The sequence below is a fragment of the Oncorhynchus mykiss genome, chromosome 6 (genome assembly GCF_013265735.2).
Source record: "Oncorhynchus mykiss isolate Arlee chromosome 6, USDA_OmykA_1.1, whole genome shotgun sequence".
In the NCBI taxonomy this organism is placed as follows: Eukaryota; Metazoa; Chordata; class Actinopteri; order Salmoniformes; family Salmonidae; genus Oncorhynchus; species Oncorhynchus mykiss.
Window position 1 is genome coordinate 49,343,417 of NC_048570.1, and position 17,683 is coordinate 49,361,099.

The window sequence follows — 17,683 nt, forward strand, 5'->3', positions numbered from 1 at the left end:
GTGCAAAACTGATAGAGACATACCCCAAGCGACTTACAGCTGTAATCGCAGCAAAAGGTGGCGCTACAAAGTATTAACTTAAGGGGGCTGAATAATTTTACACGCCCAATTTTTCAGTTTTCGATTTGTTAAAAAAGTTTGAAATATCCAATAAATGTCGTTCCACTTCATGATTGTGTCCCACATGTTGTTGATTCTTCACAAAAAAATACAGTTTTATATCTTTATGTTTGAAGCCTGAAATGTGGCAAAAGGTCGCAAAGTTCAAGGGGGCCGAATACTTTCGCAAGGCACTGTACATACATACATACATACATACTGTAGCGGTATTTATTAGAGAGGGGTAAAGAAAGATTTTGTTCGGGCGCCAGGCAGGTATTATCCATGCCGAAAGGAAAAGAGTAGAATAGAGAGTACCACTACCAGACCCACACACATCAGCAGAAGAGACTGCCTAGAGGGTAGCCTGTTTACCAGATAGCCAGTGGAGAGAAAAAAGAATACACACCATATAAAACCCACATCACAGCACAGGGGTAACCCAAACAAGAATACCTCATACAATAATAGTAATACTAATAATGGCAGAGCAATTCAACAGCAACTTCATACAAGAACGAACCCAGTCATCAACATAGGATTTGCAATAATCTGTATTATTTTCTAGTGAATGAGTGCAGAGGGTATGAATGTGGGGGGTGTTCATCGACACAACAAAGGCCTTAAAAATGTCCACAGTCTTCTCGGCCACATGTCATTAGTACACCTCAATACAGTTCACGTAACAATACACAACTTGCAAGCAACCTCCCTTTTAACTAAAATGTCCAAATAATTCTGGCAGGGCAATAATAGTCCAGCTCTAATGAACTTCAATGGGAAGTGCATTGGAAAAATAGAGAGTCTGTTGCAGGGTAAAGATCTGGAATGATAGAGGGAAGAGAAAAAGAGAAAGAGAACAAGAGAGATCTTAGCTGTGGTCTTCAGGCGTGCAGGTGTACTGTCTGACTGTCCGATGGTTTGTTGGTTTGTATGTTAAAGCTTCGCAACAATGTTGCTACTAATCCATGCGATCCATAACGGGCGTGGTCCCAAACGAAAACAACCACGACCTAGAGCGATTACACCGATGATTGAGTTAAATACTCTATAAACTACACACGCTGAAAACAAACAAAACTTCTGCAGCACAGCACACACAATCAAACTGTCGCGCCACCAAAAAGCTCCTCCCCAAAGAGCTGAATGACCCCTCTTCATTTCCTCCTTCCTTACTGCTCATGCGCTCTTAAAGTGGCAGCGCACGGTGAAGGCTCCGTGCAGATTTCGACACAATACATACATACATACATACATACATACATACATACATACATACATACATACATACATACATACATACATACAATGTATGTATGTACGTATGTATGTATGTGGGGCTGCAGGTAGCCTCGTGGTTAGAGCATTGGGCCAGTAACCGAGAGGTTGCCAGATCAAATCCCCGAGCTGACAAGGTAAAAATCTGTCGTTCTGCCCTTGAACAAGGCAATTAACCCACTGTTCCTATGGCCGTCGTTGTAAATAAGAATTTGTTCTTAACTGACTTGCCTAAAATTTAAAAAAACAATCATACACTCTTAACAATACTGCTACAGAAGTGACACCTAGGGACGGTGCCAACAGATTACAACCACGAGTGATCAACAGATTACAACCACGAGTGATCAACTTACACTTTATAACATGTTGTCTTCTGTATGATTTAATGTGACCCTCATCCTGTCTCGTAACAGATCCTGACCCAGACTACATCCCCAGGTCCAGATGATTCCATCAGGCACAGCCTAGGTGGTTCAGCAGAAGCTCCTCCAGCAGCAGGTGGTGACTGCAGCTGCCTCGCTTCAGATACCGCCCCTCCTCACAGCCCGGCCCAACAGGCCCCAGTTTCCGCTGCAGCAGAGTCCTCAGTACAGCAGCAGCCAGCCAAGGGCCAGGCTCGCGGAGGGGCCTTGAGGTGCAAGACCCAGTCCAAGCCTAGCGGGGGCAGCAGCTAGGTGCCCGCAGGACTAGTTAGAGCTCCCCTTTCAGCTAGGCTAAGCAGGACATCTCATCAGTGTAAATGCACTCAGTGACTGAGGAGCAGCATTATGAAGAGATCCAGCGTTATGAAGGAGTGGTGGAGCCCAGTCTGAGGTGGCTGTGTTGAATCTAACCTGGTTTAAGGAACTGCTCCATGTAAAGGAATGACCTGTCTTTTAAGAGTGTCATCATCTATCTTCAACACAGTACTGTAACTGTCGGCTGTTTCCTTCGCAACTGTTTCAGAAGGTCTCCCTTGGAGGAAACCTGGACCAACATCCAGGGGAGGTTTAAGATCAGAAAAGCAGAAAAACAATATTCATGCCTTTTTTTAAATTGATGAATATATTAATGTTACTCCATAGATATCCTGTGGCTATGGTCTGGTGCATAGCTCATTTGGGGAATGTCCATTTGAATAATGTTTTGTGTATTCATACATTGTCCCTGTCCGCCTTGATGATATTATTCTCATGCTTACCGTTTATGATGTCTGTAATTTCATAGTTGGTAGATATAGAAAACACCCTTCTTGTTAAAAAAAAACCTATGTAGTGATAATCATATCTTTACGTTGTAAGTTTGAGCTATGTAGTCTGAAGAAAGCTTGTGATTGTGTCTCTGGCACCCGGATAAGCACGCATCCTACGTTATCTCCCAAGGCAGGCAGTATTACCACTGCACTGGATAACCTAGCTATCTATAGTGGCAACCAGCTAATATTTTCATTACATAAAGTGCATTCGGAAAGTATTCAGACCCCTTGACCTTTTCCACATTGTTACGTTACAGGCTTATTCTAAAATTGATTGTGTAGCTTAATGAGAGGAAAAAATATTTGTATCATTTTTAGAATAAGGCTGTAACGTAACAATGTGGAAAAAGTCAAGTGGTCTGAATACTTTCCGGATGCACTGTAAGTTTACTTTTTATAACACATTTCCTGTGATATAACCGTTGGGAAATAATGGGTACTTCTACCGTATAATAGGTTAAATCAAAAGATGGAATATGCTGCAATAGATAAAAGCCTTTCTCAGTGTTTTAGTCATGAGGGAGAAAAGAAAGCTCTCAACAGCGCTGTCTGTTTTCCCCTGCTGGCTGCTGAAGAGTGGCAGATATATCAGAAGAGAAAACATTTATTTGGGCAGGAGGGCAGAGATTCAGGCCTAAAGCCACTCAGAATATCCTAGATCACTGGATCAGAGGGCATGTCACACAGTGTCAGAAGAGTCAGACTGTGTAGAAGGGCTATACACACACCACTATAGTTAATGTTGCTATCACTGCTAACATTTAAAAGACCAGTATTGTAATCTGGTCTGTTAACGGGAGCACATAAGAAGACAAAGGCCAATTTATTGCAATGAATGACGTTTAATAAATTGTCTGAAGTTACTTGGTCTTTAAGGACTGTTTGAAGGGCTTGAACAGGCCTTTGGAGATGGCAGAAAACATCCTGACGAGAAGTGGACGTTTGTGAGGCGTCTCCTGTTGGGAGCTGGCGGGGAGATCCTTTGGCAGTGCAGACATGGCAGCATGTGGCACTATGCTGGGCACTACAGAAGAGAGAGAGAGCGTTTACATGCACTTTAATTCAGAAATGATGTAATGTATGTTACAACTCAACATAACTGACACTGATAAAATGAGAACCAACAGCTTGAGTTTTGGAGAATATAATTACTTTTACATAAGAGATGACTACTGATTGCGTATATAACCTTTGTAAGGTTATTTTGAAATGGCATTTCTTTGTACACCAATATCTCAAACAGACAATGAATCAAATCAAATCAAATTTTATTTGTCACATACACATGGTTAGCAGATGTTAATGCGAGTGTAGCGAAATGCTTGTGCTTCTAGTTCCGACAATGCAGTAATAACAAGTAATCTAACTAACAAGTAATCTAACTAACAATGTCCTGTTGTGTGAACTTACGCATGCCATCTTCAGCAGTGGTCTGTACTTGTTCTGATTCAGAGCGGTGGGAATCCTTCTTGTTCCCCTTCTTGAATAGCTAAGTATTTAAAGAGAAAAACATGTTTTAAAAAATGTCACAGCTGACCAACCTCATGATGATAACAATCACACCTACCACACCAGCACAACAACATTTATGATTGGTTTTGGAATGAACGGATGGTTTTATATTTTTACACTGAATAGCATTGTTTACTCACAACTGTTCATTTAAATATGTTTGCTGTACCTTTAAGTTGCTTGTCAGCCTGACCAGCCTTTGTAGAAAAGATAGTTTCCCGCTGCTAGCCCTCACATCCTCAGCCAGTGGAAGAGCCTTAGGCCCGGTGGTTTTGACTGATGTTCTTGAGGCTGCCCTCAATGCCTCATTACATCTGTGGAGAAGCGCTTCACTCAAAGACTTGACAAGAATCCTATCAAATGAAGAGTCCTGAGTCGACACGGCCTGTTGGAGGATTTTCTCAGAGCCAAACTCCTCCAACAGATTTTTATAGACGACTCTGTAGACTTTATGAATCCTCAAGTTCTCTGGATAGGCTTGTGTCTCAGAGCAGCCTGACCATGCACAGAAGACCTCCATAACTTTAGGGATCAGGTCTTGTGACTTGCGTGTGACGTCAACTGGGTAATCTTCTGCTGGGGTTTGGATTTCTGTTAGAATTCTCATTACTAACACGCTGATGAGGCCGGTGACGTCATCATCACTGCCCAAGTTATCAGAGGATGGGGTTGGAAGTGTGACATCTTTGACCATGTCTGGGCTGGTTGACATATCGTCCCTGACAATGTTTTGAGCTACACCAGAATGACTGGTGGTATCCACTTCCTCTCCATCAATGTTGGCCTTCAAGATTTGTGCTGCATTGGAGGTCTCGCTTGTTGCCATAATGGTGCCAGAAGGAGACAGCCGAGGGGAGGACTTGCCACTCAATAGATTGCCTACATCAGATATAGTGGGTTCAGATGTTTGGAGAGATTCAGTTGGAGAGGATCCTCTACTTTCTGCATCAGAATCCACAGAGTACATGACCTGGCTTACCATAACTTTGGTAAAGAGACTGACTGTCACTAAATACTGATGAAGAAGAAGAAGAGCATGAAATTCTATCTTCAGACACTCTAGCCAACACCTTGGCCCCCTGAGCCAAACTCATTGAAGTTGAATAGGGCACAAAACTAGGAAGCAGGAGGCACTTAACAGACTCCTCTACAAACAGCTGAACCAGCTCGTAAGTTGTGGGCTTCCCCACCTTGTCATTCCTCTTCAGCTTCGAAAGGATGGTATCAGATGCACTCTTTCCAGCCGCCACTGTCAGTCCCAGAGGGGTCAAGTTGCTATCAGAAATTATGCGGTTGACTTGGTGACTGAGATCACGGGAGAGAGCACCAATCCTACCCTGAGATATGAGCTCCTCCAGTCTAGCTATTGGATCTGTTAGATCAGGGTGAGATGTAACCTGCCCTTCTGCCTCTGGATATACCTTCTTCATGATGGTATCGGCTATGGCAAACATGCTTGTTCTGGCATCACACACCATTGTTTTTGGCTTAGTAGATTCGCTCATGTCAATGACTGAGCATCTTACAATGGGCTGAGCAGTACTCTCGGGTAACTCAGAAGGAATGGGAGTGCAAATTCCCACTCTGTCTTCTGTGATTTGGCAGTTGAGAATGACAACGAGGAGGAAGACCGCAGTGACTCCTCGCCACATTCGCTGCTTATCTTCTCAATGTTCTCCAGCATAGTTCCAACCACTTTATCTATTTGTGAAAGCTGTCCTGCAGCCACCATTTGGTCAGATTTTGACAGTTGCTCCTGGACACTGCTGATGATACTGTCCTCTGGCATTCCCAGGTGGACTTTCAGTGAGGTCTGGGAACTTTAAAATGAACAAGCAAAGCATGTTAATTGCTGTCTGAAGTTGGAAAATCGATATCTTAGTGCTAACAAATCTAACAAGCATTATAATTGAGTATTCTAAATGTAATTTATATGTGTGCATTAGATATTGCAAAACACACCTGTTAGAAAGCTGGAAAATATTGAAATGGGGAAATTATTGTTCATCAGTTTGAGGGTTAGGAATAACTGCACACACACACACACATTATGGGGAACATACAGTACCTCTTGGAAGAGGGTGTGCTAGACCTTGGTCGGAGAGCCCTGCCGCCACAGTTACTTCGCCAAATATTTAACTTCCTGGATGAGCTCTAGTCTTTTCTGCTCAAAGGCAGTGAAGGATCTTGCACTGCCACCCCTCTTGAGTGAGTCAGCGTTGTCATAAAAGCCCGTCACCCCTAGAATGCGGGCCAGGGCCGGCAGCAGGATCTGCATGGTGGTCTGTGCAATGAAGTTGACAATGGTCTTGCACAATTTTGCAAGCTGTTCCTTTGTCATCTGCATTGCACAAACAAAACAGAACACAGCAGGTTTGGCAATGAGACTCTGATGTAAAGTATTCTAGATTGAACAGAATGCATTTCACCAACATCGTTTTCCTTATCTGTGGCTGAATTCAAAGTTGGATGAAGTATGACAGATTAATGAACGTAATAGCAGAATAGAACTATGGTTAATTCCTCTCTCTTGATTCAACACAACATTCCCAAATCAAAGGTCAAAGGCTGATGAAGAAACTTACAGTTTTTTTTAAATCCTTTGTAGATCACTTGCCATTGCCTAGAAAAGAAAAAAGAAATGTGTTTTACTTACTTTTTATTTCCTTCTGCACAAAATATGTGAGGCTAGAGCAAAACATGGTTCTAACATACTCATCAGTAAGATTGCGCATGAATGAGATGAGGATTGGGTAGCAGTCCTCCATCTCTACTTTGTTGCCTGGGCCGAATGCAGCCTTAAGAGCATTCTTCTCCAAGAGCTCAATAACAGATCCTCTGTCCGGGTGTTTATTCCTCAATCCTAAATATGTTATTATCAACTAGGACAATTCAGGATAAGTCAGACGCTTTTCTCTTAATACAATACTTCGATAAAATTGCTACAATAGGACTATTGAATAAAACTATCCATGCAAAATGTCTTACTGACTACAGTTTCTAACATGACCTTTATCTATGATATGCAGGTTTAGAGAACCAACATACTACAGAGGGAAAATCTATGACCTGCATCTGTATCAGTGCCCTGCTCCCCTGACTTCTTGGCACTACTTTTCCTCTTCACCTTGGATAGAATATAATAGAATAGATTCCAGATCACAAATAATAGACATGTTACATCAGGTCAATGCAGCTATTGTGACAATTGAGTGTTACTAGTCTAGTAGTTGCCCTGTCACTCCTGCCATTTTACCTTTCCTGTCTTCTTGGGCTCCTTCTTGAGCTGGGCCACTGGTTCTTCCTCAACAACCTCCCTCCCCTCCCTCGGGGGATCATCATCATCTCTCTGTACTACCTGAAGGACATAGGAATTTCATGTCAATGTCAGATTAGATTCTTGCAAAGGACATCATAGAGCTACAGCCATATCAGAGCTAAACTGGTGATTGACTTAATAGAGAGAATTAGACATTTGTTTTGCAATAGCCTATGTTATCTTAAATGACGTTTTCCTTAGTTACATTCCCAAATATGTTGTGTCATTTAACCTACATTTTCTTCATCCATAATAGCATACAGTATTTTTTATATCTCGAAAAACGTGTTGTTGTGTTGTTTTCACTCATGTTGAGTTTACTGAGGACAATATTGCAGCCACTGACGATTTAAGAACTTCATACCACGTCATGGAATGTTAAACCTTTATGCACATTCCCATTCTCTCATTAATATTGGGGGGGAAATATATTGATCAGATTACACACTTTCCCCATCAACCGTTTTCGATACAGCTAGGCCCACATTGAAATCTGTTCACTAAGCACTGCGACTCAGCAGGTCAAAACAGAAATAAACCTAGTCTAATTTCGTGTCGACCTCTTTTGGATTTATTTCGGTACCCCATTTAGTGAGCCAGTTCATTGATCTATTCCTTATAGTGCATTCCTTAAAAGTAGGCCTACATTAGGGAATAAGGTGCTATTTGGTAGCATATTCCTCTCTAGCCCATGCCTCCACCAATCCAATGATTTTAGATTTGTAGGAAGAAGCGAACGAGAGTGTACACTTCAGGAGAAAGAGATATTATTGGACTGTATCCCTAGGCTATAGCCAGGCTAAACCAAGTAGCCTTGAGTACGATCCCAAAAGCTTGGATTGCCAAAGGCCTATCAGAGCTAAATTGGTGATAACAACTTTAAACTTACTGTAAAACATGTTCTACCTTCCCCTATATTTCACTTACCTTTTCTTCCACCATAGCTAATTGTATATCCCGAAAAGCATGTCATTGACTGTTTTGGCTTTGCTACTTTCATGTCGAGTTATGATAAAAGAGCATCTTTGCAGACGCAGACTTTTAGTTAGTCGGGGACGTCATGGACTGAAGGCAGTAGAGGTTAATTGGTTTTAAGAAATGTTTATATGTCGCCCTCTTGTGGAATTATTTAGGTACAACAACGTGTTGTGTAGGATCCAAATGATTGTTTTCTCCTCATCCCTGTGTTACGTCCTATTATCAGTCATAAACAGAGAGCAATACACTTTAATAGCAAAGAGGTAACACTGCTTCACCCAATGTGATACGGTATCGCTATTATTTTTTATTTTATTTTAGAACACATTCAAGAACCTCCAGAAGCTAACTAGCTAATTAGCTAAAAGCTATTTAGTCATAGTTAGCCAATGCTAGCGGCTTTTACCTTCTGCACAGATACCAGCCCTGTTCTTAGCCTGGATAATACTCGCCAGTCTACTAGTATCGGACTGTCTCTCCACAACAACGCCGGATTCCTGCCGTAATCCCTGGACCACTACTTCTGATCTTCACAGCTAGATCACAGCTTGCAGCTAACTAGCTCACAGCTAGCTTGTACTCATCGTGGCATCCAGGACCGAAGCTATCCCTGAGGCCCACCTCCCGGCTTACTCAGCTGTTCTCCCGAACCCCACTCATACACGGCTAGAGCCCAATACTCCACCTGATCCTTGCTGTAAACTATGGACCTTGGCACCGGTTCATCGCTGCTACCGATTGGCTATAGTGGATCTATAGTGGATAACGCCACTGCCACGAAGGTAGCACCAGTTAGCCGTGAGCCAGGCCACGTACCAGTACCACCTCCCACACATGCGGTGACCTCTATGAGGTTTCTGTGTTTTACACTATAGCCATTACCATATGTGTATTCCCAGCAGCTCTGGCCATCTGAGGGAGATCTTAATCACCCCAGACATCAGCAGTGCCACTGCATTCCCACTGCAGTACTTGATGGACTCCAGCAAAGATAATGGCATCTGTTTTGTCACCATACTGGTGATAAGGTTTCTATCGGAGATCAGACCTTCAGCCCTAGATGGACCATCCCAACAGGCAGCAGATCTGACAGAAACATCTCAGCAACTCATCAGACTAGTCCTGTCTGAGTTCTGTCTGCATCCAGATTCTCCAGGACACAGGCATATTCCCAGAACCTGAACATCCAAAGGGTTCAGAGGTGTACATAAAAAACTAATTGAGGAGTTTGGCTCTTATGAAACCCTGCAAGCAGCTATTTCCTCCCAGGACCCTGCATTTGACAGAGTCCTGGTAAAGTCCTTGACCCAGCAGCTGGTACAGGGATGCAAGGAGGCGTCAAGACCAGCTTCTGCTGCAACAAACCCATCAGACCAGGCTGAGACAGAGAGGGGGGCTGAGCAGAAAGCATGAAGGAGCTTCCTTTGCTTTTCAATGACCAAACTCAGGATCAACTTCAAGTATAGCAGGGAGTTAGCATTTGTTTTTTGTTCCAGTTAGGTGCTGATGTTATTGATGTGGCTATGATAGGACATATACATTAAATGTTTTATTCATCACTAAATTGTTGCCTTGGATTCAGAAGTGTTCCATTTATTTATTCTCTGTACCATTTTCTTTACCTTTCATCTGTTAGCGTTCCAAGAGAGCAAACAAAAAGGACTGTCATTCAGTCCAGGAACAGACTGAGATTCCCTCTACTGATGGACATTGCATAGGTAAGGATGTTTTAGAGCTCTGCTATAGCTTGTAGTTTTGGTTTAGGTGTGTGTTAGAAACATAGGTATGCCTACCAAACTCATAACACTGTTATTTGTCAACGTTACCCCCCCCAGTTGGAGAGGTTTCTCCCTCCATATCTCAGCCTGTCAAAAAACACTCCTTGATTGTCAGGGTCTTTTCAGCAATGATGAAGCCATTCCGGCGCTTCACCAAGAAGAACCTGTAACCTGTTACGCTGCATGAAGAACTACTTTTGTAACAGCAAGACTTTTGACAAGAGGAATTTCTGCATGTCTAACATTTCAAAGTCTATTTGATCAAATAAATGCAAATTATTTTACAAGAATTTCAAGTGTTTTGGAAGATTGGTAAAACTGAAGCACCTTTTCTCAGAGAAATGCACTAGTTCCCCCTTGGTTACACATTTATTGTGCAGTTTTTGAGTTGGCAGGACTTGGGGCAGCAGGTAGCCTTGTGGTTAGAGCATTGGGCCAGTAACTGAAAGGTTGCTAGGTCAGATCCCTGAGCTAACCATGTAAAAAATATGACGTTCTGCTCCTGAACAAGGTAGTTAACCCACTGTTCCTAAGCTGTCATTGTAAATAAGAATTTGTTCTAAACTGACTTGTCTAGGAAAATAAATAAAATAACCACAGCTTGACTCTAATACAATAGTTGCTGCATAGACTTTCAGCTAACCAGATGTTCTCTATTAATTTAGTTAGATTGGTAAGAGCTTATTAGCAGCAAGGGGAAAACACATAGATAAGAATTAGCTATCTGCAGCTAGATCAACCCTCTGACATGTTTTCTATATGTTGAAAATATAATGTCCAACAGTTGACAGTGTATGTCAGAGCAAAAACCAAGCCATGAGGTCGAAGGAATTGTCCATAGAGCTCAGAGACATGATTGTGTCAAGACACAGATCTGGTGAAGGGTACCAAAACGTTTCTGCAATATTGAAGGTCCCCAAGGACACAGTGGCCTCCATCATTCTTAAACGGAAGAAGTTTGGAACCACCAAGACTCTTCCTAGAGCTGGCCGCCAGGCCAAACTGAGCAATCGGGGGAAGGGCAGTGCAGTGGAGCAGCAGTGCAGTGGAGTAGCTTCAACAGCCATAGGCCCAGGGATTTCACATCACATTCCATGATGCAATGCAGAATACGGCTTCACACAGAACAATCACCAAACCCATAAGATAACACTTAGCACAGCCAAACATCATGTATCACATGAAGAGGCATGTGTGTGCTCCAGACGTGATACCTTGTCATGGACCTGCTGTTTTGATCTTCGCTCTCCCTCTCCCCCACCTCTCTCTCTCTCTCTCTCTCTCTTTCTCTCTCTCTCTCTCTCTCTACCACACCTGTTGTCTCGACCTCTGAATGTTTGGCTATGAAAAGCCAACTGACAATTACTCCGGAGGTGCTGACCTGTTGCACCCTCTGTAACCACATTATTTTGTTGACTCTGCTGGTCATCTATGAAGAATGTTTGAACTACAGTACTTGAAGAACGATCTGGCCTTACGATCTGGCCATGTACGCTTATAATCTCCACCGGCACAGCCAGAAGAGGACTAGCCACCCCTCAGAGCCTGGTTCCTCTCTAGGTTTCTTCCTAGGTTCCGGTTTTTCTAGAGAGTTTTTCCTAGCCACCGTGCTTCTAAATCTGCATTGCATGCTATTTGAGGTTTTAAGCTGGGTGTCGGAATAAGCATTTTGTGACATCTGCCGATGTAAAAAGGGCTTCATAAATAAATTGTACTGATTGATTGATGATTGATTGTATGAAATGGAGTAGCATATATCCATCATGTAAAATGAACATTGGGCACTGTCTCCATGGAGTATAAATCAAAATCAAATCAAATCAAATCTATTTGTCACATACACATGGTTAGCAGATGTTAATGCGAGTGTAGCGAAATGCTTGTGCTTCTAGTTCCGGAAATGCAGTAATAACCAACGAGTAATCTAACTAACAATTCCAAAACTACTACCTCATACACACAAGTGTAAAGGGATAAAGAATATGTACATAAGGAAACCTGAATGAGTAATGGTACAGAGCGGCATAGGCAAGATTCAGTAGATGGTATCGAGTACAGTATATACATATGAGATGAGTATGTAAACAAAGTGGCATAGTGATACATGTATTACATAAAGATGCAGTAGATGATATAGAGTACAGTATATACGTATACATATGAGATGAATAATGTAGGGTATGTAAACATTATATTAAGTAGCATTGTTTAAAGTGGCTAGTGATATATTTTACATCAATTCCCATCAATTCCCATTATTAAAGTGGCTGGAGTTGAGTCAGTGTGTTGGCAGCAGCCACTCAATGTTAGTGGTGGCTGTTTAACAGTCTGATGGCCTTGAGATAGAGACTGAAAAACAGCTTCTCGGTCCCAGCTTTGATGCACCTGTACTGACCTCACCTTCTGGATGATTGTGGGGTGAACAGGCAGTGGCTCGGGTGGATGAAGTTTATGGCCTTCCTGTGACATCGGGTGGTGTAGGTGTCCTGGAGGGCAGGTAGTTTGCCCCCGGTGATCCGTTGTGCAGACCTCACTACCCTCTGGAGAGCCTTACGGTTGTGGGCGGAGCAGTTGCCGTACCAGGCGGTGATACAGCCCGACAGGATGCTCTCGATTGTGCATCTGTAGAAGTTTGTGAGTGCTTTTGGTGACAAGCCAAATTTCTTCAGCCTCCTGAGGTTGAAGAGGTGCTGCTGCGCCTTCTTCACGATGCTGTCTGTGTGGGTGGACCAATTCAGTTTGTCTGTGATGTGTACGCCGAGGAACTTAAAACTTACTACCCGCTCCACTACTGTCCCATCGATGTGGATAGGGGGGTGTTCCCTCTGCTGTTTCCTGAAGTCCACAATCATCTCCTTAGTTTTGTTGACGTTGAGTGTGAGGTTATTTTCCTGACACCACATTCCGAGGGCCCTCACCTCCTCCCTGTAGACCGTCTCGTCGTTGTTGGTAATCAAGCCTACCACTGTTGTGTCGTCCGCAAACTTGATGATTGAGTTGGAGGCGTGCGTGGCCACGCAGTCGTGGGTGAAAAGGGAGTACAGGAGAGGGCTCTGAACGCACCCTTGTGGGGCCCCAGTGTTGAGGATCAGCGGGGTGGAGATGTTGTTACCTACCCTCACCACCTGGGGGCGGCCCGTCAGGAAGTCCAGTACCCAGTTGCACAGGACGGGGTCGAGACCCAGGGTCTCGAGCTTGATGACGAGTTTGGAGGGTACTATGGTGTTAAATGCTGAGCTGTAGTCGATGAACAGCATTCTCACATAGGTATTCCTCTTGTCCAGATGGGTTAGGGCAGTGTGCAGTGTGGTTGAGATTGCATCATCTGTGGACCTATTTGGGCGGTAAGCAAATTGGAGTGGGTCTAGGGTGTCAGGTAGGGTGGAGGTGATATGGTCCTTTACTAGTCTCTCAAAGCACTTCATGATGACGGAACTGAGTGCTACGGGGCGGTAGTCGTTTAGCTCAGTTAACTTAGCTTTCTTGGGAACAGGAACAATGGTGGCCCTCTTGAAGCATGTGGGAACAGCAGACTGGGATAAGGATTGATTGAATATGTCCGTAAACACACCAGCCAGCTGGTCTGCGCATGCTCTGCGGGCGCGCCTGGGGATGCCGTCTGGGCCTGCAGCCTTGCGAGGGTTAACACGTTTAAATGTTTTACTCACCTCGGCTGCAGTGAAGGAGAGTCCGCATGTTTTGGTTGCGGGCCGTGTCAGTGGCACTGTAATGTCCTCAACGCGGGCAAAAAAGTTATTTAGTCTGCCTGGGAGCAAGACATCCTGGTCCGTGACTGGGCTGGTTTTCTTTTTGTAATCCGTGATTGACTGTAGACCCTGCCACATACCTCTTGTGTCTGAGCCGTTGAATTGTGATTCTACTTTGTCTCTATACTGACGCTTAGCTTGTTTGATTGCGTTGCGGAGGGAATAGCTACACTGTTTGTATTCGTCATGTTTCCGGTCACCTAGCCCTGATTAAAAGCAGTGGTTCGCGCTTTCAGTTTCACGCGAATGCTGCCATCAATCCACGGTTTCTGGTTTGGGAATGTTTTAATCGTTGCTGTGGGAACGATATCTTCAAAGCACGTTCTAATGAACTCGCTCACCGAATCAGCGTATTCGTCAATGTTGTTGTTTGATGCAGCCTTAGGCAGGCAATGTAAATTTACAGTGTATATTTACAATGTATATTTACGTGGTGCATAACATTATCTCATATCACATGCATGGCAATGTAACGGATGTGAAACGCTAGCTTAGTTAGCGGTGGTTCGCGCTAAATAGTGTTTCAATCGGTGACGTCACTTGCTCTGAGACCTTGAAGTAGTGGTCCCCCTTGCTCTGCAAGGGCCGCGACTTTTGTGGAGTGATGGGTCACGACGCTTCGTGGGTGACTGTTGTTGCTGTGTGCAGAGGGCTTTTGTGGAGCGATGGGTAACGATGCTTCGAGGGTGACTGTTGTTGATGTGTGCAGAGGGTCCTTGGTTCGCGCCCGGGTATGGGCGAGGGGACGGTCTAAAGTTATACTGTAACAGCAAGACTTGATGTAATTAGATGCTCTGGACAGATCCCACCCTCCTTCCCCAACACATGTAGAATGCTTAGAAACCACCAGAAACCTGTGAAATAGATCAACAGATTATGTTTTATCTCCTCTCAAGGTCTGTTGATTTACAGTATCTCAGAATCAGGAACTGTCATATCCCATGTGATATGTCAAAACAAGTTGATACATGGTGCATTGGGTTTGTATTTGTATTTATTGTGGATCCCCTTTAGCTGCAGCAGCTACTCTTCATGGGGTCCAGTAAAATGAAGGCAGTTATACAATTGTAAAAACATTCCCGATACATTAACAACAGATTTCACATAATCCATGTTCCTGTTTGATTTCGGGGTAGGCTGTCAACAGCACGTACTGTGACACTATGATATATATTCTGATTAGACATATCTGACGTCATGTATTTGATATCTTTATGTGAAGGTTAACGTCCATATTGACATCAGTTCATTGTGTTTGAGGACGGTTCACTGACGGGTTTTCAACGGATACGATTAGACGAGTTTAACAGTTACAGAATAGCTGCAGTATCAGAGGCGCAGAGCCTTAATTAACGGGCTACACATAATGGCTGACGACAGCCAGGTAAGGTTCATTTTAGCCTACGAGCTTTACAGTTGTCCTAATTCCATCTTGTTCTAATGGCAAGTCTGCCTTAAGTGCAGAAACTATGGTTGATATTAGAAAATAAGTATGATTGGAAGTTTAGGCAAGTAATTCCAATTGGGGAATTGTTGTGGGATGTTAGCCTACCATATTGCGCGTGTAACATTCGTGCCATGGAGGATTGTGCAGGCCGGCAGGTTGCTACAGGATCCTAGTATCATGTATGTTATAGGGATCAGATCTGGCTGACTTTTTCACCTGAACTGCTCATTGGCTGTCCATAATGAGCCCAGCGAGCAGGATGTGTAGCTGGGCTCTGCAATAATTAGCTCCCAGAGCAATTACAAATAACTATTCTTGTTTTAAAAGTGTCATTACAACTAGCAACATGACGGTCAGTCACCTCTAAGCAGGACTCAGTAGAAACGCTATGTGTTGGATTTGCCCATGTCTCGCTAAATTAACCTAGCTACCATAACAGCCGTGGAGAATTTATACTACAGTTTTAAGGGATCTCTCTGAAGGTTTTAGATGATACAGTGGTGCTTCGTCCTCTGGATGAAGAACCATACATCTCGGCTTGGCTTCATTGCATTATTATTTGGGGAACGTTGACATGCCATTTGTGTTGACGGATGGATGAAAATAATGTAATTATAGTATCGTTATACATAGGCTAGCAGGAAAATCCGCATGAGATATCCATAGAGCTGAGCCCTGCTCCATTTCAGCACCATGCCGCGGTCTCAGGTGCTGCCCAGACTCGAAACATTTCAGCGAAATGGGACGGTCCCCTGATGCCAAGAAACGTGTCAGCTCTATGCAGCGGACAGCTCCACAGTGCTGAAATAGTTCAAGCCCCCTTGAACGTCTGATTTGAAATTATTCTGCAAGTGGTTATAATTTATTGCACGTCCTAGTTTTGCAGCTTTGCAACCTCAGAATTATAGCTAATGGATGGCAGCGAGTTACGTTTTTGTGCATGGTGATGAATGACGATGCATGATAAACCATAAATTAAACGCAAAAACGTGCACTTAGACATATTTTCGTTTGGCAGAACTTTGACAAGCTTTGATTTGTTTTCTAATGAAATTGACAATTCATATAGATATTAGACTTAGGCCTAATTGTGACATCATGTGTGTATGACATCTTTGAAGAATGCTCTGGCTTCAGCCAATCGGAATCGAGTATTCAACAATGCTTTGGCATAATTCAAGGACGTTCATATTCACTTCAGTTGTCTGCCGATGGTTCACTGACGTTTTTTCAAAGGAGGTATTAGTATTTCCTCTAAACAGCCTACAACAATAAGCTACTCATCATGTCAGATGACAGCAAGGTATGGTTAATTTGCCTATTTTGAGTTTAGAGGAGAAATTACTAACAATATCACTAACACAGCAATAGGTCTCACTGGTTTGATCCATGGCCTGAAATCTGACCACTATTGCCGTTTTGTTTAAAATAGGAGCGAATAAGTTGTTTCATAAAGTCACAACCTAGGACTGATATTGACCTCTTATTTATCCACCAGAGCGTGAAATGGGAGGATCCCCCGGATGACCAAAATAAAGTCGTGGAGAACATGAAGGAAACAGAGACACATGAGACCAACAAGAACAGGACAGGAGGCAAGGTAAGAAATATGCTGTCCTTTACACATGCTCTGCCTACTTAGGCACAGATCTAGGATTAGTTTACTATCACTAAATCCTAGCCTTAAAGCATTAGGAGGAGACGCTACACTGACCTTAGATCTGCTATTAGACCTATAATCTGTTGTCATGTAGGCTAAACGTAAGTCCAGTGGCGGTGCCAAGAAGACTTCCGTGGAGGAGGACAGCAGCATTGGTGCAGGTCCGAGATTACTTCATGTTGGGTGCAGGTTGTGTTCAAATTTATCAGCACCGATCTGAGTAGATAGTATCTATATAGGTGAAAGCAATATAGTGGAGGCCCGCAGAGAGATGTGCTTTTACCTGTCCAGTGCAATCCAATCCCTAAAGGTGAAGGAAATTAGGGATCAAGTTCAGATTCAACTTTAGATTTCTCTTTGCGGTTTCCCAGAGTCTTCTCAGACACCCGGGTGTGGTTTCCGGGAAAGGGGATCTATCATTGAGCAGCTGGAGAAGGAGGCTCAGAGGACTCTAATGCCTTCTCTCAAGATTGGGACATGCTGTGCCCCAATCCTCCTCTCCTTCCTGAGGAGTCTAACTGATGAGCAAGTCCCATGTCTTTTTCCAACCTCACATACAATAACTCTGAATTTATAGTCATAGTTCACCTTCTAACCACAAATGGGAT

The 17,683-nt window shown here is 43.4% G+C and overlaps 1 protein-coding gene across 1 annotated transcript; it reads right to left on the reverse strand.

The window, feature by feature from the left end:
- Nucleotides 1-3,441: 3,441 nt before the first annotated feature.
- Nucleotides 3,442-5,777, reverse strand: LOC110512256. The gene is made up of 3 exons (XM_021592749.2): nucleotides 4,296-5,777; nucleotides 4,025-4,103; nucleotides 3,442-3,638 (listed from the first exon to the last, which is right to left on the reverse strand). The coding sequence occupies exons 1-3, from the start codon at nucleotides 5,106-5,108 to the stop codon at nucleotides 3,475-3,477; spliced, it is 1,056 nt and encodes a 351-aa protein (XP_021448424.2). The 5' UTR covers nucleotides 5,109-5,777; the 3' UTR covers nucleotides 3,442-3,474.
- Between the last annotated feature and the right edge of the window lie 11,906 nt (nucleotides 5,778-17,683).